The following is a 25,395-nucleotide window of genomic DNA, read 5'->3' on the forward strand; positions in this document are numbered from 1 at the left end:
TATGATTTGGATTGTTCTTCTCAATTCCACATTAAATTTCATCTCCTATTTAGATTCCCAGTCTTCCAATTTCCTAAGGTCATTCTGCAATTTTTCACAGTCTACATGTGTTTTAACAACCTTGAATAGTTTTTTTGTCATCTGCATATTTAATCACCTCACCTGTCATACTGATTTCCAGATCATTTATAAATATGTTAAATAATTATTTTTATTATTTATTTATTACATTTGTATCCCACATTCCCCCACCTATTTGCAGGCTCAATGTGGCTTACATAGATTTGTTAACATTGTTATATAAGGAAATTAGATACAGTTAGTAATGTGTAGCGATTAGGAAGGGAGATCAGATACAGTTAATAATGTGTAGCGGTTAAGGAAGGGAAGAGGGAAGAAGGAGGAGAGTTGTTAGGGTAGTTGTATATGGTGGGCGTTCATTATTGAGTGAGTAGTGAGGTGGCTTGGTGAGGTTATAGGTTCTCATTGTAGGCCTTGTTGAAGAATAATGTTTTCAGAGATTTTCGGAGGATTGTTGTTTCTTTGATTGCTTTCAAGTCAGTAGGTAATGCATTCCATAACTCCATGCTCTGGTACGAGAAGGTAGCGGTGTACATCAGCTTGTATTTGAGTCCTTTTGCAGCTGGGGTAGTGCAGGTTGAGAAATTTGCTGGATGATCTTGTAGCGTTCTGGGAGGTAAGTCTACAAGGTTCAGCATGTAGATTGGGGCGTCTGCATGAATGATTTTGTGTACAATCGTGCAGATCTTGAACGCAATTCATTCCTTAAGTGGAAGCCAGTGAAGTTCCTCTCTTAGGGGCTTTGCACTTTCATATTTAGTTTTTCCAAATATGAGTCTGGCGGCTGTATTCTGGGTAGTTTGGAGTTTTTTGATTGTCTGTTCTTTGCACCCGGTGTATAGTGCATTGCAGTAGTCCAGATGACTTATTACCATTGACTGTACTATGGTACCGAAGATGTATCTCGGGAAGAAATGTTTTACTCTTTTAAGTTTCCACATGGTGTAGAACATTTTTTTCGTCATGTTTTTTACGTGGGTATCAAGAGTGAGGTTTCGATCAATGAAAAATAACACCGGTCCCAGTACAGATCCCTGTGGCACATCACTATTCACCCTCCTCCATTGAGAGAAATGGCCATTTAACCCTACCCTCTGTTTTCTGTGCAATAACCAATTCCTAATCCACAACAGGAGTTCACCTTAGTGCAATGGAGAAGTTAGATCTTTTCTGCTAATTCACTTTCCTTTAGTCCTTCCAGACCGGCACATACTGATGGGCTATGCACTCCCACCAGTAGATGAAGACTGGAGCACTGACTTTCAATTAAGTCTAAAAGTGGGCTGTGCAGTCCCCTTGAGCATCAGTTATGAAATAGCCAAGAAGATCCCCCAAAGAGGAAACAAAAACTTTCCCTCTCAGTTTATAGACTTAAGCCTCAACAGTAGGTCTGAATGCTACTGCTGCTGCCCTTTGGTCATTCTGACCCAATACTTGTGCAAGTGTGTATGCCATAAACATCTATATTTTCTTTTTTTTTTTTATTGAGTAGCAAAACTGTACCAAATCCAACAACATAAACACCTTGCAGCTCTGAACGTGAAGCGAAGAGAAGCAACACAACTTCCGAAAGTAACAGATGCTACTTCTGAAACAGGGTGGGCTCTGCGCTAATCTGGATGGACTAAAGGAAAGTAAATGAGCATGTAAGATGATCTAATTTCTTCTTCTATAACGTCCCTCCAGACCGGCACAAACTGATTGAATACCAAAGCAGAGATCATTACGGGTGGGACCCTCAAAGACCTGCCTCCAGGACTCGCACCCTGAAGACCGTATCCTGACAGGCCTGCACATCTACTCCATAATGACAAAGGTATGTGAAGAGGACCAGATTGATGCTCTTCAAATGTCAAGAGGTGGAACCACAGAATGCTCCATCCAAGAAGTCAAGGTTCAAGTTTATTTAATACACCACGAATCGACAAATTATCCAAGTATCTAAGTAGTTTACAAAATTAAAATTAAAAAGGCATAGTAAAATGAATTAAAATTTTTAAAGGTAATAATATAAAAGAGGGGAAAAGGGAGAACCACACAGGGATGCTAGGTTACAAATAACTCATGTTATAAAGGAAGGGGGTCAGGAAGGACATCATTATACCCTATCAAAGAGGACGGAAGGGAATAACAGTGACAAACACGCAAAAATGTGGTATTCTCCAGAGACATAAAGGACAAATTTTCAATGAAAAACTAACAAGAGATGCTGTACACTAGAGAAAAAATATGTTTTAAGAGCAGCCTTGAAGTTATGGATCGACTACTCAATGTGAAGACTAAAAGGAATTGAGTTTCAGTTGATAGGCAAGGTTTCATTATGAAAAGAGGGCACATAACTGAGAAACAAGTGGATCTGGCACGATGAAAATAGATCTGCAGATGGGTAGGTACTATTAGGAGATGTTGATTAGAGGAGTGCAATGAGCACCCAGGATCATGGGGAGAAGTGGTCTAAAAAGAAACTGATTGACGTGAAACTCAGACACCACTTTGAGGAGAAAAGAAGGAACTGGTTTCAATATTACCTTCTCCTTAGAAAACAGCAAGAGAGGCTCCCTAAAGGATAGAGCCTGCAACTCTGAAATCTGATGCGCCAAAGTAATGGCCACGAGAAATACTGTCTTCAGTGTAAGGTCTTTAAGTGTACAGTCCATCAGAGTCTTGAAGGGAGCGGACACCAATACCAACAGAATGAAATTGAGATCCCTAGGGGTAAATGATGGGCTAAGTGCCACACAGCCCGAAAGAAACATTTTGATCAGAAGCTAAGCTTTTGCCCTTGATCAAATTTCAGTAAGATGCTAAAGCCACTTCTTGCACCTTAAGAGAAGCCAAGGCAAGTCCCTTGTTCAATTTGTTATGCATGTAAGCTAGGGAAGTAGAACACTTTGTAGAGCGTAAGAGAGTTGAAATCAACCTTCCAGAATGCCCGCGCTGCTTCAAATGCGCCCTTTAGAGAGCCGAGCCAGATCTGCTATGCGAACTAGTCCTTCCATCAACAAATCCTCCAATAACAGCAGTCGGAGGAAGCCTGTCTATCATCAGTCTCACTAGGTCTCTCTACCACGGATGCTGTGGTCAATCTGGCATTGCCAGAACCACTGGACCATCGTGGAACTCGATCCTCTGAATGATCCTGTCTAGGAGAGGCCATGGCAGAAACACATAAAGAAGACTCAGAAGGCCCACTTCTGCACTAGCTCGTCGACTCCTTCCATGCAAGAATCCCGTTGCCAGCTAAAGAAGCAAAAGGTGACCTTCACATCTATGATCAGTAGGCCCCAGTTGTCCACAGTAAGGGTGAAGGCACTCTATCCTAGGCTCCACTCTTCTGGATCTCGAACGTTCCTGCTGAGAAAATCCACTTGCACATTGTCCACACCTGCCACATGCACAGCAGACAAATCCTCCAGTAGTGTTCTGCCCATGACATGAGGAGTGACGCTTCCAATGCCACAAATGTCTTTTGCTGCCTCCTTGCTGATTGACTTAGGCTACTGCCTAGCGTTGTCTGACAGGACCTGCACTACTGTCCCCAGAGCAGATCCCAGAAGAACTGCAGCACCAGATGGATTGCCCTGATTAACGAGCCTCCTCCGATGACCACAAGTCCTGGGCCACTTGACCCAGACAGTGGACTCTCCAGACCTGGAGGTTGGCATCTGTTATCACCACTGTCCACTATGGAAGATCCAGATTCATGCCTTTGGACAGATTTCGAACATCCAACCACCACTGTAGTCTGCGCTTTACTAGACTCTGGAGAGGAAGACCAATCTCCAAAGGTTGAGACTGAGGGGACCACCTTGAGAAAAGAGATTCTTGCAGTGGTCTCATATGGGCTCTGGTTCACTGTACAACTTCCAAACTCACTGCCAGCGAGCCCATCAGACACTGGGCCTGAAGGAAAGAGCAAACCCATTCCTGCAATTTCTGAATTTTCACCTTAGGGAGAAACACCTTGCCCACCATAGTGTCAAATTAAATTCCCAAATATTCCAAGTTCTATGAGGGCTCCAGATGACTCTTGGCCCCATTGACTACCCAGCCGAAAGACTGCAACACCTGAACTACTTGGGCTGTGACTCTGCTGCTCTCATAAAAGGATTTTACCCAAATAATCCAGTCATCAAGATAAGGATGTACCAAGATGGCCTCCTTCAGAAGTGATGTGACCACCACTTCCATCACCTTGGAAAATGTTCAGGGAAATATCGCCAGGCCATAAAGAGCACAGAGCGTATAATGCCCTCCCAAAACTGCAAAACAAAGGAACCTATGGTGATCTGAATATACAGATAGGCCTCTGTCGGATCCAAAGAAGTGAGCCGCCCGAGCCTCACCACCACAATCATTGACCACAAGGTTTCCATATGAAAAGGGAGCACACAAAGAGCCTGATTCACTCTTTCTAAATCCACAAAATGGATGGCATAGCAATGCAACCGGTGCCCAACTCGTCTTCTGGAACCAGAATCACTGCTCTTAGACTGATTAATCTATGTAGACAGCTTGCACCTTCCACTGAGCTCAACAGGGAGACTCCAGAAAGGTGTCTGGAAGGGGGCAGGCAAACTCTAAAGCTTATCCCTTGCGAATGACCTCGAGAACCCACTGATCCGAAGTAATTTGGGTCCACCTTGGATAGAAGTCTCGTAACCTTGCTCCCACATGAACCGGAGGTTGGACCCTGACACCCTCATTGTGAGGACTGAGCTGCCCTGCCAGAATTACAGCCTCCACAAAAGGGCTGTGTTTGTTGGAAAAATTTACTGCTCTGAGAACCAGCCACTATACTAATCCGATAACGCCATGCTGAGGGGAGATTTGTAAAATAATGGGTGGAGTGGAACGGGTAGAAGTAAATCGTTTGTTTACTGTTTCCAAAAATACTTGGACTAAGGGGCATGGAATGAAGCTACAAAGTAGTAAATTTAAAACAAGTTGGAGAAAATGTTTCTTCACTCAACGTGTAAAACTCTGGAATTTGTTGCCAGAGAAAAGCAGTTAGATTTGTGGGGTTTAAAAAAGGTTTGGATGGTCACCAGGGGCTACTTTCTCCAAAAGGCTAGCTTTAGGACTAGGCAGCAAAGGGCTGAGGTTGCAAAGTGTTTAACGCAATTGTCTCTTCTGTCTGAAAAACATAAATCCTCTCACTCTATAAAAGTCTTGCGGGAAATTCATGTTGGATTATTTGTAGTAAATAATTAGCAGATTTTAGTACACACAGCTTCAGCTTTAGAAATGTTAATTTCTTTCTTCATCTCTCTCTCATTCACCCCTGAATAATTCACTGCTGAGTCACTTTAAAGTTGAAGTAACAAAACATCTGTTTACTCACAGTTTGTAGTTAGATTATAATCAGACAGGCTTTTATATACATATTACTATACATTTGTATTATCAGCTCCTTCCATGTGCTTAGATGGTAATGGATGCTCACACCACCATAGATCCTCTCAGGTTAGGAGAGATCATGAGCTCCATGTGCTCCATGTGCTGCATCTGCTGTGTCTGCTGTGTCTAGCCCCCACAGGAAGTTGCATAGCTGTGTGACCTCTCTAAGTAATTCACATCAGAGGTCACAGAGTAATCACAGAGAAATAATAGGTGACAGGCAATGCATGTAAAATACAATTACATTCCAACAAACCCCTTCTCATGCATAACTGTCATGCAATTATTTATTCATACAAAGTCCAAGCTTTATACGCAGATTCACAAAATGTTCTCTGGGTAACGGTTTGGTCATGATGTCAGCTGTCATCTCACTGGTGTGACAATAGTGTAGACTGATGACCCCTTCTTTCGCCAACTCTCGCACGTTGTGGTATTTCGTTGCGATGTGCTTGGTGCGTGACTGAACCTTGTCATTCTGTGACAGTCGGATGCAGCTCTGATTATCTTCCATTATCTGGATTGGTCTCTTTTCAGCTATTCCGAAATCCAGCAAAAGTTTTTCAATCCACATCAGTTCTCTGCACGCTTCCGATACGGCCACGTATTCAGCTTCTGTAGAAGACAAACTCACAATACTTTGTTTATGACTGGCCCATGAAATTTGTACATTTCCATACATAAACACATATCCACTTGTGGATTTATAATCAGAATGATCCCCTGCCCAATCTGAATCACAGTAACATATTAGTTTTGGATTACTATTGGCTGAAATCTTTAATTTACAATCAATGGTACCCTTTAAATACCTTACCATCCTTTTAACTGCAGTCCAATCTGATTTGGTAGGTGAGCTGACCCTTCTGCTCAAAATTCCTACTGCATTTGCTATATCAGCCCTGTACGTGGTAGCTAGATATAAAAGCTTACCTATGGCTGGTCTATATTGGATGTTATCTGGTAAAGGTTCTCTTACTGTTTCATCCTTCAGAAAATCAGTGATCATGGGAGTGCTTACAACTTGGGCATCTTGCATACCTAAACTTTCAATAAGCTCATTTATTTTCTGCTTCTGGCTTAGAAGATAAGAACCATCATTTTGTTTCTCAATTTCTATACCAAGATAGTATGACACATTACCAAGTTCTTTTATCTCAACATTGTGGTTTAAACACTTTACAATGTCCTTGTACTCTTGCTCACTTTTGCTTGCAATGAGCAGATCATCAACAAAAGCTAAAATGTATGCATATTGTCCATTTGTGCACCTAGTGTACAAACATTTATCTGCTTCACCTTGCTTAAATCCTAAATTTGTCAATATTTCATGCAATTTATCATTCCAACATTTTGCACTTTGCTTTAATCCATAAAGACCTTTGTTTAATTTACACACTAGCTGTCTTTGTTTTGTATTTATGAAACCTGTTGGCTGTTCCATGTACAAGTCCTCAGTTATATCTCCGTGAAGAAATGCTGTTTTCACATCAATGTGGTTTACTTGCATGCCTTTTGAGACTGCAATGCTCAGAAGTGTTCTGATTGTCGTGTGTTTCACTACAGGTGCAAACACTTCATCAAAATCTTCTCCATATTTTTGAAGATATCCCTTTGCCACTAATCTGGCTTTATACCTTTCCACTTTTCCTTGTGCATTCCTTTTTAACTTGAATACCCATTTGCATCCTATAGCTTTCTTGCCAGGAGGTAATTTTGTAAGAATCCAAGTATTATTTTTATCCAATGCATCAATTTCTTCTTGTGCAGCTTTACGCCATTCAGCAGCTTCTTCTGCTGGCATTTTCTCAATCTCATCCCATGTTAAGGGCTCTTGAGCTTCTGCTGACTTTGTTAGGTAAGACAGTCTTAGGGGTGGAACACCTTTGTTTTCCCTGGATGAGCGTCTGACAACAGGTTGGTCTGACCTTTCCGCATCCTCTAAATCTGAGAGTCCTTCTCCAATTGATTCCCCTTCTCCAACTGTACTGTCTTCTTCAATGATCCTTTCTGTGTCTGCTTCCTCTGCCTGTTCCTCGTTAGATACAGGTGAGTTGCTTTCAGACATCTGCCTTGGTATGGCATTTATATACACTGGCATGTCTATTATGGTTCTAGTTTCATATTCTGGATGATAAGGCTCATCTGGGATAATCCAGCCTTTATCAACCCTTTTGTTTTCATCAAAATATGTAACATGTCTTATGCCAACAATGCCAGTTTTCAGATTCAAAATTCTATATCCTTTGTGTCCTGGAGCATAGCCAACTAAAATGCCCCTTTCTGTTGTGGAATCCAGCTTATGCCTTCTTTGCTTTGGTATATGAGCATATGCTGTACTTCCAAATGTTCTTATGTGTGACAGGTTTGGCTTCCTACCATGCCATGTCTCATGTGGTGTGCGCTCAGCGCCTTTAGTTGGCATTCTGTTTTGTAGGTACACTGCTGTGAGAATGGCTTCCCCCCATAGTCTTTTAGGGAGATTGCTATCTGACAGCATACATCTGGTCATTTCCACAAGTGACCTAAATTTTCTCTCTGCAACAGAATTTTGCTCTGGTGTATAAGCTACTGTTGTGATATGCTGAATGCCTTCTTGTTCTAGAAATGTGCGCATGCTTTGTGAAGTGAACTCACCACCATTGTCGGTCTGAAGAACCTTTGGTTTTCTTTCAAATTTATTGCTCACCATGGCTACGTATTTCTTCAGCATGTCTGTGACTTGACTTTTTTCTTTCAGCAAATAGGCCACACAATATCTAGAGAAATCATCCAAGAATATCAGCACAAATCTGTTATTTCCCAATGATGGGATATTAAACGGTCCACATAAGTCACTGTGTATTAATTCCAGTACTTTATTACTCCTATTTCCTGTGTATGCAGGAAATGAGGGTCTCACACCTTTTTGAGTAACACAGTCTATGCATTTCTCCATTTTACCAGCATCTGCACTTATCTGAATGCCGGTGGCCAGTTGCTTACTGTAAAGATCCTGGATCACCTTAGAATCACGATGTCCCAGGCGGCGGTGCCAGATTTCCAGACTACATTTACCATCATTCTTCCTTACTTGCGCCATATGTGAGGCTTCACCTGAAATGTTCAGCTTATAAACATCATTATGCATAAAAGCTTCAGCATACACTTCATCATTTTTAGAGATTGTGCACTTACTGTTTCAAAATGAATCGCAAATCCCTTCTTATCTAATGTAGATACACTAAGCATATTGCAAACTGCTTGGGGAATATACAAGACATCACTTACAGGAATTTCTTTAACTTCATTAGACACTTTGCATTTTAAGAATCCAATACCTTTTGCTTGGATCTTAGCAGTCCCTGCGTTTGCAGTTTTAAGAATACCTTCCTCTGGACACATTTCCTGAAAGAAATCCTTACAATTGGTTAAATGGCATGTGCTCCCCGAATCCAAAATCCAAGTACTTTCATTTGAATTATTATTTACCATAGTCAAAGATTTTTCTGCCATTAGAAAGCCCTTGTGTTTATCTTTGTCCTTCATACATTTCCTGGTTTGAAAATTCTTTAGTTCCATTGGCTTAGGTGAGCTAGAGGGAGTGTTTTGTGTTTCCTTACACCATTTAGATACATGTCCCTCCTTTCCACATGAGTAGCAAATCAGCTTGCCCTTGGGTGGAGTTTTCCCATAGCTCCGCCTTCCTCTGTTCTTTGCCAAGAAATTTGTTTCATTTCTCTCTGACTTGCTTTGAGAACACATCTCCTCAGAATCATTTATTATGCATTCCTGCCTTAGTTTTGATGTTGTCTGTTCAAAAGATTGCCCTTCAATGGCCTCATTTACAGACCTAAAAACATCAAACTTCTTTGATAGTGAGGTAAAAAGAAATGCTCTTTTCAATGCATCACACATGGGAATTCCAGAAAGTTCTAGCTTTTGAAATGAAGACATAAGATGCATAATGTGATCATTACATTTACTTTTATCCCTTAATTTGGTTTCATTCAACTCTGCCAACCAAATTGGTTGCTGCTTTGCATATGTAGTTGCATACATAGTTCTCAGTTTATATAAAATGTCCTTTGGTGTATCTTTTCCCTCCACTAATATGGCTTGTTTCTCTGAGAGAGCTTCCAAAAGCATGCACTTCACATAATAGTTTGCATTGTCCCATTCAGCCATATTTTCAGCTGTTCTGTCTTGGTCTAAGCATATATCTAATCTTTTTGCTCGAAGGAAACATATGAATCTTAATTCCCACTGCTGATAATTAAACTCAGTTAATCTAGGCACCTTGAGAGAATAGAACAATGGTGAATTTCTTCCCTCAGCCATTTTCTTAGCCTTCTGTCTGCTGTGTGGGGGGAGAGAGAGACAGACTGAATCTTTCCTTTAAAACTTAAGAGAAAAATGTGGCCTTTTTTTCTGCCTGGTAATATTTCTCTTCTTTTTCAATTCCTGGACCCTGGGCCCATAACCCTTTTGTTGGATTATTTGTAGTAAATAATTAGCAGATTTTAGTACACACAGCTTCAGCTTTAGAAATGTTAATTTCTTTCTTCATCTCTCTCTCATTCACCCCTGAATAATTCACTGCTGAGTCACTTTAAAGTTGAAGTAACAAAACATCTGTTTACTCACAGTTTGTAGTTAGATTATAATCAGACAGGCTTTTATATACATATTACTATACATTTGTATTATCAGCTCCTTCCATGTGCTTAGATGGTAATGGATGCTCACACCACCATAGATCCTCTCAGGTTAGGAGAGATCATGAGCTCCATGTGCTCCATGTGCTGCATCTGCTGTGTCTGCTGTGTCTAGCCCCCACAGGAAGTTGCATAGCTGTGTGACCTCTCTAAGTAATTCACATCAGAGGTCACAGAGTAATCACAGAGAAATAATAGGTGACAGGCAATGCATGTAAAATACAATTACATTCCAACAATTCAGGCGTTGCGTTTAAGACTAGACCAGGTATATTCAGATCAGCTGAAGTTCCTTAATGATCGGCAGAGCCATTCCAAATTTGTCTTTAGTAATAAACCGAGTAGGGCACTGGCGGTTAAACCGAGGCAGTCAAGGGTCGATAGAACTATTTTGAAAATGCAGGATAGGGAGGGTAGGTTGGTGACCAATTCAAAGCAGATAAGGGAGCAATTTCAGTCGTTCTGCCAATCATTCTACTCTACTACTGTGTCTGGTTCTGTAGAGGCTCGGGAATTTTTGTCGGCCTGTTCTTTCCCTACACTTACAGCAGGTCAGCGCGAGGCATTAGATGGGAGGGTTTCAGTGGAGGAAGTTGCTAAGGTGATCAAGGCCCTACCAATGGGAAAGTCGCCTGGTCTGGATGGGTTACCCAGCAAATTTTATAAGGCCTTTAGGGAGGAATTGGCTCCCATTTTGTCAGAAATTATTAATGAGATCTTAGTGGGGAATGAATTCCCTGCTTCTATGATGGAAGCATGGATAGCAGTAATACCCAAACCTGGTAAAGACGCGACTGAATGCGCCTCATATCGTCCTATTTCCATATTAAACTCTGATATAAAAATTTTAGCAAAGGTCTTGGCCAATCGATTGGCAAAAGTTATGCCGGATTTGATACACCCAGACCAGATGAGCTTTATTCCTTATAGACAGGCAACGGATAATGTTTGCAGAATGGTCAGTTTGCTCTATATTGCTAAGAAACGTAATCTTCCTGTTTGTTCGCTGGGGTTGGATGCTGAAAAGGCCTTTGACAGAGTTCATTGGTCATTGGCCTTTCATGTTCCAGGTATTGGATAGTTTGGGAATTGGCTCCGGTTTTATTAGATGGATCCAGGCATTGTATACATCACCTAGGCCAGGGCATGTGTTAGGGTCAATGGAGTTAATTCGCCGATGTTTTCTCTGTCTCGTGGGACTAGACAAGGATGCCCTCTATCGCTGTTGCTTTTTGTACTGGTTATGGAACCTCTTGCCTTGTACATTCAGTCAGACTCTAACATATCAGGTATTCAGGTGGGAAATAGGGACTACAAGTTGGCACTGTTTGCTGACGATGTGCTTCTCTCTTTAACTAAACCTTTGATTTCATTGCCAAATCTGATGAGAGGCATATCGGTTATATTCTGCAGTTTCAGGCTTCAAATTGAATGTCAGTAAGTCTGAGGCTCTTGCTACTGGAATATCTAGACAGGTTTTGGAATCGCTCCAGCAGTCCTTTCTTTCAAATGGGTAACGGGGGGTATATCCTACTTGGGGGTTACTATTACTCCTCACCCCACAGAGTTGTTTTCGGCTAATTATCCGCCCCTTTTAAAGACCATCTACAGAGATTTAGAGCGGTGGGATATTACAGATTTGTCTTGGCTGGGTAGAATTGCGGCTTTAAAGATGAATGTGTTACCGCGCTTGATGTATCTGTTCCAAGTGCTTCCAATTCCGGTCTCTAGGGGTTTCTTGGCGGGTGTGCAGGACAAACTTGTTCATTTTGTTTGGACCAATAAGCGTCCTCGATTGCCTAGGTCCTTACTCTATAAGGCTAGGAAGAGGGGGGGGTCTGGGGGTCCCCAATGTTGTGTGGTATTACAAGGCGGCCCAAGCACGGGTGGCATTTGAGTGGTTTCAGGATCACCCTCACAAGTTGTGGGTAAAACTGGAGCAGCCTGAGGTGGGTTCTTGTCGGCTCCGAGCTATGATGTGGATCCCCCGAAAACATAGGGTGTTGTGTACCGATTTGTGTCCCTCGATACTTTCAACTTTCTTTTATTGGGACAGATTGTTTGCTAGGCTGGACGCGGTGTTATCTAAACTATCGCTGATTGCGAATAATCTTCTCTTTCCTCCGGGTGTTTCTGCTGGACCTTTTCATCGCTGGAGGTCCTTGGGTCTGGTAACATGGGATCAGTTATATGAGGAGGGTAGTTTGCTTTCCTTTGAATCTTTGAAGGAAAACTATGCTATTTTACCAAATGAGTTGTTTTCTTATGGTCAGCTGAGACATTTTCTTAGTTCTAGAGAGATCCAGGCCTCTATAACGAGGGAAGATTCGTTTATTGAAGATCTTTGTGAAGATTCTAAAACTACCAGGGGTCTTATTACTTGTTTGCATTCCTTTTTACGTGGAAAGTTGGAACCGAATTATGTTCATAGGGAGCGGTGGGAACAGGAATTGGGGGTGACTATTGATGAGGGTGACTGGTCATTCTTTGAGAATAATTGGTTTAAGATTTCAATCTCTGTTCCATAAATAAATAAATAAAATATCAGGCAAATATAGTTAAAGTGCTTTACCGGTGATATTTGACTCCGGTTTGGTTGCATCACATGTTTCATTGAACATCTCCACTGTGCTGGCGTGGTTGTGGACAGAGGGGTATGATGGGCCATATTTGATGGACTTGTTTTAAATTCGGGCATGTTGGAAAGCAATACAAAATAGACTGCAACATTGGTTTCAAAGGCCTGTTAAGTGGTCTCCCGAGTTTTTTCACTTTGCCAAAAAACCACCAGGTCTTACTAAGTCTCAGGCTTTGTTAGCCCGGCAAGCAATGGTGGCAGTGAGACTAGTGCTTGCTGCTTGTTGGAAATCACCTAAAACTCCACCTTTGACAAGCTGGTTAAATGAGCTATGGTTTTTATGTGAAATGGAGACTTCGGGCAGTGCAAGGTCATACGGAGGCTAAGCGGAAGGCAATCTGGGAGCCCTTCTTGAAACATTGTCAATATTAGGGGGGATGGGGGGGAAGGAGGGAGTACTAGGTACAGTAAGGAAGGAGGGTGAGGGTTAATTGTTCCTATTCAGTTTTACAAAACTTTAAAACACGGGGTCACAGTTTGTGATGTTTCAGTAGTTGGAATTTCTGTTGTTGTACTATTGCAAAGACTATGTAGGAGAGGTACGATGGCATAACTATGTCTCAACATTTGTATAATGCTCTTTGTGTAGTAGTTCCTTTTGTACAGGGATTCTTTAATTCTTAATAAAGACCTTTTACAAATTAAAAAAAAAAAGGTTTGGATATCTTCCTAAAAGAAAAGTCTATAAGACATTATTAATGCGGACTTGGGGAAATCCACTGCTTATTTCTAAGATAAACAGCATAAAATGTATTGTACTGTTTTGGGATCTTGCCAGGTACTTGTAACCTGGATTGGCCGCTGTTGGAAACAGGATGCTGGGATTGATGGACCTTCGGTCTGTCCCAGTATGGCAATACTTGTGTACTTATGAAACCTCTACCAGCAGACTAAGGCTTATCTTCCAGCAACTGAGGAACCTTTGTCTCTCCTAGGCTCTTGACCAATTTATCAACTCTTCACCAGACAAAAGAGACCTCCAAAAGGGGAATTTTTCAAATCTTTGACTTAGAGGCCGCATCAGATAACCACCCCCAGAGCCACAAAGACCTCCTTGCTGCCACACTAAGCACCATAGACTTAGACAAAGTACAAAGTAGGTCATACAGAGCGTCAACCAAGGAGGAGGACCCCATTTTGATCTTAGCAACCTCTTAGTCATGTTTTTCTGATCGATTACATGGTGGTTCCCCCTTTTTTTTGCTTCTGTTAGACATCATATATGTTCACACCTAATGTATGCATTTTTTTATTTAGTGTGTTGTTACATTATACTCTTGTACCGTTTATGCAATTTTTATTATGAGTCTTATATTTGTATACATTCATTTGATCATATTTATGTATATAAGTATTTGTGTTTATTTATTTGTCCTATATATTGTTTTTTGTTTTTTTACTTCAGGCAGACACTTGACCAAAACACGGCGCCGTGTCGGGCATTACAATAAAGTTTTTTCCACTGTTATTTCGTCTTCCTGTTGTTTTTGGAGGTGCCTTGCTGTTCACACTAATCCCTTGCTTGGACTTCTCTCATGTAGTAGATCACATTCTTCCGCTTCTGCGGCCTCCTCTTTTGTTTCAACCTCTTAGTCAACATGGACCAATCATCTGCCAACAACATATCTAGAACCTGCTCAGCAGAAACAGGCTCTGGCCACCAGACCCCCACAGATAGCTGCCACATTGAAACTCTGAGGCTCTTGTAGGGCTGTACCACTATCCACTGGAAAAGTATTTATCATCGTCACCACATTAACCACCTCATCAACCATCGGCAGCCTGAAAGGTTCCCTCTCTTGCTCAAGGGTGGAATACAAACGCATCATAGACCTAGCAATCCTAAATGGAGCATCAGGAGAGTTCCACTGGGTCTGGATCATGTCTTTAATGTCTTGATGCATAGGGAAGGAAATGGAGGTCTTCAGAATACCTTTCAATAAAGGATCTACCATCCGTGGGGGCTCTGTAGGATCATCTTCAAATTTTATAAAAGATGAAACCTCTTTGTGAAAAATGCGAACTACAGAGGAATCTTCACCTGGAGACACCTCCTCCATATAGACGTCCTCAGCTAATGACTTTTCTTGGTGCTGAGGCAGCTCCTCATTCCACTCTTGATCCTCCTCTTAAGGAGGGGAGCCATCCTGCAGGAATTCCTCCTCTTCCCAAGCAAAACTCTGTCTCTTGGGAGGAGGGGCCGGTGAAGGGTCCTCCCGAGGGCCTCCAGCTCCAGCTTGGCCTAACCCTTAGATTTACAAAGACAGACAAAGGGCCTTGCAATTGGTCAGAACAAATTCAGGTAGGTCCAAAGAGAGTGACACAGGCTCTAGACATAGTAGCTGCTCTGCCGCCGGCATGTCAGGCAGGATGGCGGCGGTTCCTGCCGAAGCCAGGACCCTTGGAGCTACAGGCTTCAGACAAGTCCCTGCAGGAAAAAGAAAGACTCCACCTCATCAAAGCTGTGGACAGCACAAAACATGCATTTCTCCACTGTATCCAGGCCTCTTCTCTGACAAGCAGAGCAGCTCTTTAACGTATCTGACTTCTTCACAGGAACAGAAGATGTGGCAAATGCCGGCTGTGGAAACACAAAGGAGCTCCCCAAGGGCAACAGAATGCAACAAACCCATACCCGATGATGGGAAAACACCAGCCCAAAGAAAAGGGCAACAGCAGAGCTGTGAGGAGGTTAATTTATTTGACACTTCTTTTTTAACCTGACCAGGCAGACCCCACTGGCACTCAAGGCTGCCTGTCTGCCAAGAGGCAGAGGAGGTCAGCCAAGGCACAGAAAAACACCTTGAAGAGATAAAATCGGGGTGTGGGAAAGGACCTGGGCACCTGGGTATGACAGCATGACACCCCCATGTCATTGGAGAATCCCATGGGCCTCCACACCAGTCCAGCAGCAGTAAGGCACACTGAGAGGGTTGATTTCTTTTTCTTTTTTTTTATGTCTAAATTCAGGAAACAAAGACCCCCCCACCCAGCCTAACCACAAAATAGGGACTGCACAGGCTTACCATGTCCACCATTTGCTGGATACTGAGGAAGACTGATTCTCAAGGAGACTGCATAGCCCACTTAAAGGCTTACTTGAAAGTCAGTTCTTGTCAACCTCAGTCTGCTGTTGGGAGTGCATACCCCATCAGTCTTTGCCAGTCTCAAGGGATTCTAGGAAGTGACATGTTTTTCATCACTGCGTAGAAGGTAAACCCATCTCTGCTTAGCCCTCACTTCATTAGAGGCTTACTTCTGTTGAAGCCTCCCATAAAGCCTCTTATAGTTCCATGTGATTTCAGTGCCATCTTGGTCCAGCTGATGAAAGCTCCTTTTGAGCCACTGGATACCTGTTACCTGAAGTTCCTGACCTGAAATGCCTCATTTTTGGCAGTGGTCACTTCAGCCCACTGGGTCCATTAACTCCAAGCCCTGTAGCTGATCCATCTTACATCTAGTTTTTCAACAATAGAGTGGTCTTGCACGTGCATCTTAAGTTCCTTCATAAGGTAGTGTCAGAATTCCATCTTAATCAATCAATTGTCCTGCCAAAATTTTTGCCCTGACCTCATGCCCGCAAAAGTGTATTACATACTTTGGACAGCAAGATAGTCTTGGACTTCTATGTGGAGCAGACTAAAACCATAGAAAGTCCACTCAGCCTCCCCCCCGCCCCCACAAATAGGATGGTGGCTGCCATTGGCAAACGCACTCTAATTGGCTAGCAGACTGCATTTCCCAAACCTATGCCGAAGCTGTGCTGTTTCTAGAGGTCATGTCACAGCTCATAATGTCAGAGTTACGGCTGCCTCTGTAGCCCACTTGAAATTAGTCTCTGTAGAGGGAATTTGTAGAGCTGCAACATGGTCTTCAGTCCACTCATTCATATCACACAACCGTTTGGAACAGTTCTTTCAACTCAACAGTTGATTTGGTTAGACAAGCCTTAGGAATCTATTTGGAGTCTAAATTCCAACTCCTCCCTCCCCCCCTTTCCTAGTCCATTTCTTTCAGTGCCAGGATGCCTTAAAAATTGTAATTGAGAATCCAGATGTAGTTAATTTCAGAATTCCATTGGCTCTGCTGTTGCAGGCCCTCTTACTGTTCTGTTTGGGATTTTCAAGTGGAAAATTATTTTATCCTGTAGCAGGTGTTCTCTAAGGCAGCAGGATAAATATTCTTACATACCCGTCCACCTTCCCTTGGAGTTAAATTCTGTATTCTGGAGTCTAGACTGGCTAGGTCCCACATGACAGTGGCAAGTGAGAAGGTGAGTACATGAGTGGTGCAACTCTCTAAAAATAAACTGATGAGCATTCTCGCATGGGCTGTGTGAGATGATTTCACCCTCAGATGTATGAATATTTATCCTGCTGTCATCGAAGAACATCTGTTACAGGTAACTTTGTTGTCTCTGTGCACATAAAATTCCCTGTTTAACCACTGCAAAGCTCTATGCTTATTCTTCTGCTGAGCACCAGAAGGGTAACTACTGACTGCTGTACTCTTCTAGCCCTAGAGTGGAAGATCTATTAAAGGTGAATGTAGTGTGAATTTTAATGTGTGTTGAATTCACTTTTAAAAGCTTCTCTTTCTCTAACTTCTGCAGAATGCCGGGCGTCTCCTGTACATCGGCCAAAATGAATGGACACATGTAAATTGTGCCCTCTGGTCTGCAGAAGTGTTTGAGGACGACGATGGATCCCTGAAAAATGTGCATATGGCTGTGATCCGGGGAAAGCAGTTGGTGGGTAAACCTTGTTAGTGACATCTTTTGAAGTTTGAGGGGGGTTAGGAAAACTGAGTCCACATTAAACTTTACCAATACCACAGACACTGCAGAACACTTTTGAGTTATGAAGCTTCATTTCCTTTAATGTTGTTGGTTTATGTAGAGATGTGAGCTGTGCCTGAAACCTGGGGCTACTGTGGGATGTTGCCTCACTTCCTGTACCAGCAACTACCACTTCATGTGTTCCCGAGCTAAGAACTGTGTTTTTTTGGACGATAAGAAGGTCTATTGCCAACGGCACCGAGATCTAATCAAAGGAGAGGCAAGTGTTCATGCTCTTAGTTTTAGCCTTTCTAATGTGTCTTAGTTCTGAGAATGGAGAGTCTCTTGGGCAGTGCAGTCCTGCAGTCTGGAAATACCATTGCAAGTGAAAGTGTTTACACCCCCTAAGAAATGCAGAAAGTACACAAATCCTGGAAATTGGAGAAAAAAACATTCCAGATTTCCTGGATTCAATTTATAATTGACTGAATAAATCCCACTTGCCCTGACCTACATTGACTGACAGTTTTGTGATGCTTTTTCAACCCAGGTCTGCTAACAGGCTGCTAAAATTACTCCTTGTGTAGGGAATCAGTGACACAATAAACGTCTTCTAGGTCAAACACTATTTACTGCAAATTAACAGCTGCTTTTGAAAAGCTGGAAAGAGCAGGTTAGATGGAGTGTGAGGCATTAATTCCAAGAAATATCCTGTTTCTTCATAGAGTTGGAGTTGTCTGTAATTATTTTAATACTAGTAATTTTTTTTTTATTTGTCACATTTGTATTCCACATTTTCCCACCTATTTGTAGGCTGAATGTGGCTTACATAGTACCGGAGAGGTCTTTGCAGGCTCACAGTGTGACATTGTGGTAAGATCAAGTTCATGTGGCACAGCCACATTAGGGAATCGGAGAACGGAAGAGTTGTGTTGTGTCTGTTACGTGCTTTAGTTTGGTTGTGTTGCAGAGATTAGGCATTTAAGTTGGATCAGTAGGGTATGCCTTTTTAAACAGGTTGGTATTTAGTGATTTCCGGAAGTTTAGGTGGTCGTACGTCGTTTTCAAGGCTTTTGGTGATGCTTTGGAAATGGTAATATCTATTCAGGGCATAATTGTTAGCAGACTGATAAGTAACTATACTCTTTCAACTCACTTCAGATGGTAACTGACAATGGGTTTGAGGTCCTTCGTCGAGTGTTTGTGGATTTTGAAGGGATCAGCCTGAGAAGAAAGTTTCTTCACGGTCTGGAACCAGATGGCATTCATATGATGATTGGTAAGTCATGAGTTTCTCCCCTGGAGTCTGGATTAGAATGGAGAGAGCTCTGAAGGAGAAAGTTTTAAAAATTGTGCTTTGAGCAGCAAGTAGCCATGGTTACTGACAAATAACAGTGAAACATTACCTTAATTCAGATTAATAATTTAGTGTCAAGAAAGGGTTGAGCATTTGCTGGGGCAGAGTGGCTACTATACCATCCAGTCCCACATCTGCACTTAGAAATCATGAGCTATAAGAGAAGGAATCTTAGCTACCTTTTGGTTATCTGGTTGTTTGCTTACATCATATTCAGTGGAATTAGTTCTGTGTGTTATTGTCCAAGTAAGCAGTTTAGTTGCAGTTAACCAACAAAGCATATTAAGTCACTTTTGACAGAATAACAGTGTTAGGGTTTTCCTTTCACCCACTTTCCCCAGGTTCAATGACTATAGACTGTCTAGGACTCCTGAATGACCTCTCGGACTGTGAAGACAGATTGTTTCCTATTGGATACCAGTAAGTACAGTACATTGTTTTATATATCACATAGGAGTTAGAGATCAGGGCCATGTGACTCCTCCCCTTTGAACATTGAATTTAAGATGTTTTGGGACTTCTGGCTTTCCAGCCTGGGAAAGGCAACAATTCTAGAACAGAATGATCAGGAAGTCATTGGAAATGAGCAAGGTGGGATTCATTTTCTGACATGCTGAGAAGTCCAGGCATACGTTGGAGCCGTAGGTATGGTAGTTTTTCCAGGTTTGTACTTCCCCCTAAGTGCCTGATTATGCCTTTAGAAAAGGTCAGCTGGAAGTGGGTGCTGCTTACTGCACAAAGTGGCCCTGCTGTGCAGTTTATCTCTTATATGCTCTTATTGTGCACTATATAATTTTTGCAGCACTCAAACCAAAGTATGCATGTCACATTCTATTTTGTAGCTTCCCACTAGTCCAGAATCTGTGGGAAGTTGTCCATCAACCAGCAGGTGGAGATAGAGAACTAAAAACTAAGCTGAGACATATCTCTCTTAACATCCAGTCCAGCTCATCAATATTTTCTATCTCCAGCAGATGGATGAACATACTTATCAGCCTGATTGCTTTGCTCCTGGTCCAGTTAGTCAGCTGGTCCCCATTTGAGCTTTGTGAATGGCTTGAATCTGCATAGTCATATCTGAAGTTCTTCAGATCCCTGTCTCTGGTGTGCCGTAAATTTACTTCTTCCTCCCTTCATTCCTTTTTCCTGTGGATATCTCCATTTCCAGTACAACAATCTTAAAAAAGAGAAGGAAAGAGATTTTTTGGAGAGCATGAAACATTGAGTATCAGTCCTGAGCCTTTCTCATCTCTGATAAGACTTGTGAAGACTGTGAGCAGTATTACCTCCGACTAAAGTTTGACTCAGAACCGCGTGGAGGGCTGCAAATTTTACTTAGTGCAGAGTTGGGATCCTGACTCACCTCTTGGGACACATTGTGCTGCTCTTGTGACAGTCAGGGTGAATGACAAATCCCATGGAGGCAGTTAAGTGGAGTTCCTGCTGAGGGACCTGCTGGCCAGAGTCGGGGCGTTGCAATGTGTGCAAGTTGGGAATCTCGCAGGATGAAGAGGAAACAGTCCGCGGCAGCACATCTTCCGGTTTAGCGCAGCATCCGAATATGCAGGGGTCTTCGGGCTCTCCAGCAGGGCCAGTGCGCAGTTTCATGCAAGAGAGCCCAGGAGTAGGTTCCATTTTTCCTCTGATCATGCACGGAGCACAGCTGCCATTTTACACCTCAGGGCCCAACAGAGCATTCAGCTGCGTCGGAATCGTTGTTTTCTCTGGAGTTTATATTGCTCTTACACCAGGCCTATTTACTGAAGCAGAGACAGAGTTGCTGCAAGGTGCTTCAGTTTCTAGCCTTGCTACCCCTCCAGCTCCTAAGAGATCTCATTTAGACAGGAGTGGATTCAGTAGAGCCATCATTGGAGGAGGGAGAGCTCCCACCTGAGGAGCGGATGATCAGAAAGTACTATGGTTGTTTCATAAAGAGGAGCTCAGTACTCTTATTTCTGAGGCTTTCCATGGAGGAGCCTTCTGCTTTAGTGTCAAGGAGTTCCATCTGCATCAATCATGAGTGGGCTTAGAGGTCCTTCTAAGGTCTTCTAATGCATCCAGACATTCAGGACCCGATTATAGCAGACTTGGGTCTCACTGGATACGGGGCTGAGAGTGGGGAAGATCTATGGTTTGCCTCTACCTATTACTTCCAGAGAAAATAGATAAATTACAGCTTCCCAGGAAGGACTCCTTGGTTACAATGGCAACTAAGAAGACCACCTTCCCGGTGAAAAGGGGCATCACCCTAATTGAAGAAAATAAAAACACAAATTAGAAAGTTAGAACGAACATGGAACAAAATAAAAGACGACTCTACACTTAATGCTTGGAAACAACTACAAAGAAAATACAAATACACCATCAGACAAACCAAAAGATCATATTACAAAACTAATATTGGACCAGACTACAAGGACACACATAAACTTTTCCAACTTCTTAGTAAATTATTAGACACCGCCCCGGTTTCTTCAAACAGCATAGACATCCCATCAACAGATATTCTTGCAAAATATTTCAGAGAGAAAATTGTGAAGTTACGACTCACGCTACCAGCTATTACCAATGACTACGTAAAATTCCTCGAATGTCTAGACCCAATACCCGGTGAACATCCAGCTGATCGAACCTGGACTAATTTCGACATACTCTTGGATGATACCATTTTTCAATCGATCAAAAGGTTCGCCAAATCTCAATGCAAACTAGACATATGCCCTAATAACCTTATAAACCTCGCACCTCAACAATTTACACAAGACCTCACGATGCATTTGAAATATATGCTACAAAATGGACTCTTCCCAAAAGACAAAGGAAACATTCTACTCACCCCTATACCTAAGGACCCGAAGGGAAATGGGACTTGATATACCGCCTTTCTGTGGTATTTTGCAACTACATTCAAAGCGGTTTACATATATTCAGGTACTTATTTTGTACCAGGGACTTGCCCAGAGTCACAAGGAGCTGCAGTGGGAATTGAACTCAGTTCCCCAGGATCAAAGTCCACTGCACTAACCACTAGGCTACTCCCCCAAGTGACTTAACCAACTATCGCCCAGTAGCATCTATCCCTCTGGTAACCAAATTAATGGAAAGCATGGTGACCAAGTAACTCACCAATTACTTAAATAAATTCTCAATTCTTCATAAATCTCAATCAGGATTTCGGTCTAATCACAGCACCGAAACAGTTTTAACTACTCTTCTAACCAAATTTAAACAAACAATTGCAACAGGAAACAACATACTTCTACTACAATTCGACATGTCCAGTGCATTCGACATGGTTAGCCATAAAATATTATTAAACATCCTAGAATACTTCGGAGTTGGAGGGAACGCGCTTAACTGGTTCAGAGGATTCTTAACCACAAAAGCATACCAGGTGTAATCTAATTCGAGTACATCAGCTTCATGGACACCTGAATGCGGTGTGCCCCAAGGATCCCCACTCTCGCCGACCATCTAACCTAATGATGACACCCCTGGCTAAATCATTATCCAATCAAGGCTCAAGGCCTTAACCCTTACATATATGCAGATGTCGTCACGATCTACATTCCATTCAAATATGACTTAAAGGAAATCACTGATGTCATCAACTACAGCTTCCAAATCATGCACTGTTGTGCGGATGCATTTCAATTAAAACTTAACGCAGAAAAAACGCAATGTCTTATACTCGCATCTCAGTATAACACAAATAAATTCACCACTATAACCACACCAAACTTCTCCCTCCCCGTGACAGACACCCTGAAAATTCTTGGAGTTTCCTTCGATCGAAATCTCACACTTGAAAACCATATGAAAAATACAACAAGGAAGATGTTCCACTCTATGTGGAAACTAAAAAGAGTAAACCTTTCTTCCCAAGAAACATTTTTCGGAACCTGGTACAGTCAATGGTGCTAAGTCATCTAGACTACTGCAATGCACTATATGTTGGCTGTAAAGAGCAACTCATCATGAAACTTCAAACAGCCCAAAACACAGCTGCCAGACTCATATCTGGCAAAACAAAATACGAAAGTGCCAAACCCCTAAGAGAAAAGCTACACTGGCTTCCACTTAAAGAACGTATTACGTTTAAGGTCTGTACATTGGTTCACAAAATCATCCATGGAGATGCTCCGGCCTACATGATAGACCTTATTGACTTGCCATCCAGAAATGCTAAAAGATCAGCATGCACATTCCTAAACCTTCACTTCCCCAGTTGTAAAGGACTAAAATACAAACTAACACATGCGTCTAGCTTCTCCTATATGAGCACGCAGCTGTGGAATGCACTGCCAAAGAACCTGAAAATAACTCACAATCTAAACAGCTTTCGTAAATCACTGAAGACCTATCTCTTCAACAAGGCATACCACAATGACCCAGAATAGGAACGGTAATACATCACCACCTACTTAATATCCAGAATGTTTTCTCCCTATGCCTACTGTGTAGTTCTTCTAGTTCATCTATACTCTCTGTATTATACCAACTGCATCTTTACTATGAAACGACGTTCTATTATTTTATCTGCTTAATCTACCAGGCCATCCATATCCTTTAGTTAACACCAATTGTTTCTTTTACTCTGTAACGACGATCCACTATGTCATCCATGTTCTCTATGTAATAGCAATTGTACCATTTCACTCTGGAATGGCAAATGCCATGAAGGAACATTGTAAGCCACATTGAGCCTGCAAAAAGGTGGGGAAATGTGAGATACAAATGCAGCAAATAAATAAATAAAAGACCTAAAGGATAGGAAGCTAGAAGGCTCGCTGAAACAAGCCTTTAAAGTGGCTTCTTTGGGCCTTCAAGCAACAGTGTGCAGTTGGTTTGTGACAAGAGCATGCCTGAAGTGGCATCAGCAGTCAGCTACACAAAACAGGCGCCATAACGCACAGCTGGAAACGGGGTTGGCCTACTTAGCGAATGTTATTTATGACATGTTAAGGATTACAGCCCACAGTATGTCTTTGGCTGTCACGGCACGTCGGCAACTGTGGTTGTGGCATTAGACAGTGGATGCAGCATCAAAGTCACGAATAGTTAAACTTCCCTTTTGGAGCAAGTGGCTTTTTGGAGATCTCAGTAACTTCTTGGACGAACTGGCGGAAACTAAGCTACAGAAGTTGTTGGAGGATCAGCCAAAATCCTCTGGTCGTCCATCTACAGGGGTCTCTCGATTTTGAGACAGCAGACGAGTTCCAGTCTGGTCGTCAACAATATGGTCAGAAGTCCCCCTTTATTAAAATTTTATATTCCGTGATATCACCAAAGTTCTAGGCGGATTACAACCTTACATACACAATAATTCATTTCATACAATTTTTAAAACATTACAGACAGTTCCAGACACTCATAATCTTCTTTACAGTATACATCATTTTTAATATTCTACTGTTAAAATCTATCAACATATTGTGTTTCTCATATCAACAAGCTAGATTCCTCCATAAGCCTCAATAAACAACAATGTTTTCATTTCTTTCTTAAAATCAGTCAAAGCATTGGACCAGTAACATGGAAGATTTTATTTCTATATTCTTCCAGTCTAATGATGTGTTAGGCTGCCACAGCAAACAAATATTGCTCTCCAGATCTCAATGATCGTCTAGGTTGGTACACATGCAGTTTTTGATACCAGTACAGGAGACACTAGTCTGTTTTGAACCTTGAACATCAAGCTTAGCTTAAATTTAATTCTCTGTTCAATGGGTAACCAATGTAGCGCTCTCAATACCGGAGTGATATGTTCAAATTTGGATTTTCCTGCTAGCCCCCTTGCTACCACATTTTGAGTTATTTGTAAAGCTTGTGTTTCTTTTTTAAACCAATCATCAATCCATTACAGTATCAAAACACAGGGTAATAAATACTCTGATTCACTTTTCTAAATTTATTTTGTCTGAGAAGAGTTTTTAATCTTCTCAATACATGTAATTTAAAAGAAAAAACATCTTTAATCACTTTTTGGACATGCCATTTTAAATTCAAAGCGCAATAAATTATCACCCTTAAATTTTGAGTCTTGTAAAATCTTAATTGTAGCAGAACCAAAAACAAATTCTAAAGGCAAATTTATATCTTCAAAACTAGATAGTAAAAAAAAAATCCCCGCACTTTCCCACTCATGGCTGGCTCAATATGGCTTACATATTATATACAGTGTGAAGATGAAGCTCCCACCTCAAGATCCCAGGTCCCTCTTTCACTCAGGGTGAGCTGGTTCTCAGTATGCAGATTTTATGCAAATTAGTCTACTACCCCTTTCTACTCGGGGTGACCTGGTTCTCAAAAAGGCAAACATAGTCAGGTCTCAACAACAGGATTTTTCTCATACAAATCTTTATTCCAGCCTCTGGGGCACACTTCTTTTATCTTAAAACACTTTCACAAGCTTAAACAGTTCTTCCAGCTTAACCATTTCTTC

General features: G+C 41.9%; 1 protein-coding gene across 3 annotated transcripts in view; it reads left to right on the top strand.

Moving 5' to 3' along the window:
- The window catches only part of KMT2A (lysine methyltransferase 2A), a 473,075-nt gene that overhangs the window by 265,880 nt on the left and 181,800 nt on the right, over positions 1 to 25,395 (top strand). For all 3 annotated transcript variants that reach the window (XM_030220693.1, XM_030220691.1, XM_030220692.1), the window contains exons 21-24: positions 17,429 to 17,566; positions 17,715 to 17,873; positions 18,755 to 18,872; positions 19,292 to 19,370. In XM_030220693.1, coding sequence (XP_030076553.1) covers positions 17,429 to 17,566; positions 17,715 to 17,873; positions 18,755 to 18,872; positions 19,292 to 19,370 — 494 coding nt within the window. The remainder of the gene's footprint in view (positions 1 to 17,428; positions 17,567 to 17,714; positions 17,874 to 18,754; positions 18,873 to 19,291; positions 19,371 to 25,395) is intronic.

This window comes from Microcaecilia unicolor, chromosome 12 (genome assembly GCF_901765095.1).
Source record: "Microcaecilia unicolor chromosome 12, aMicUni1.1, whole genome shotgun sequence".
Taxonomy (NCBI): Eukaryota; Metazoa; Chordata; class Amphibia; order Gymnophiona; family Siphonopidae; genus Microcaecilia; species Microcaecilia unicolor.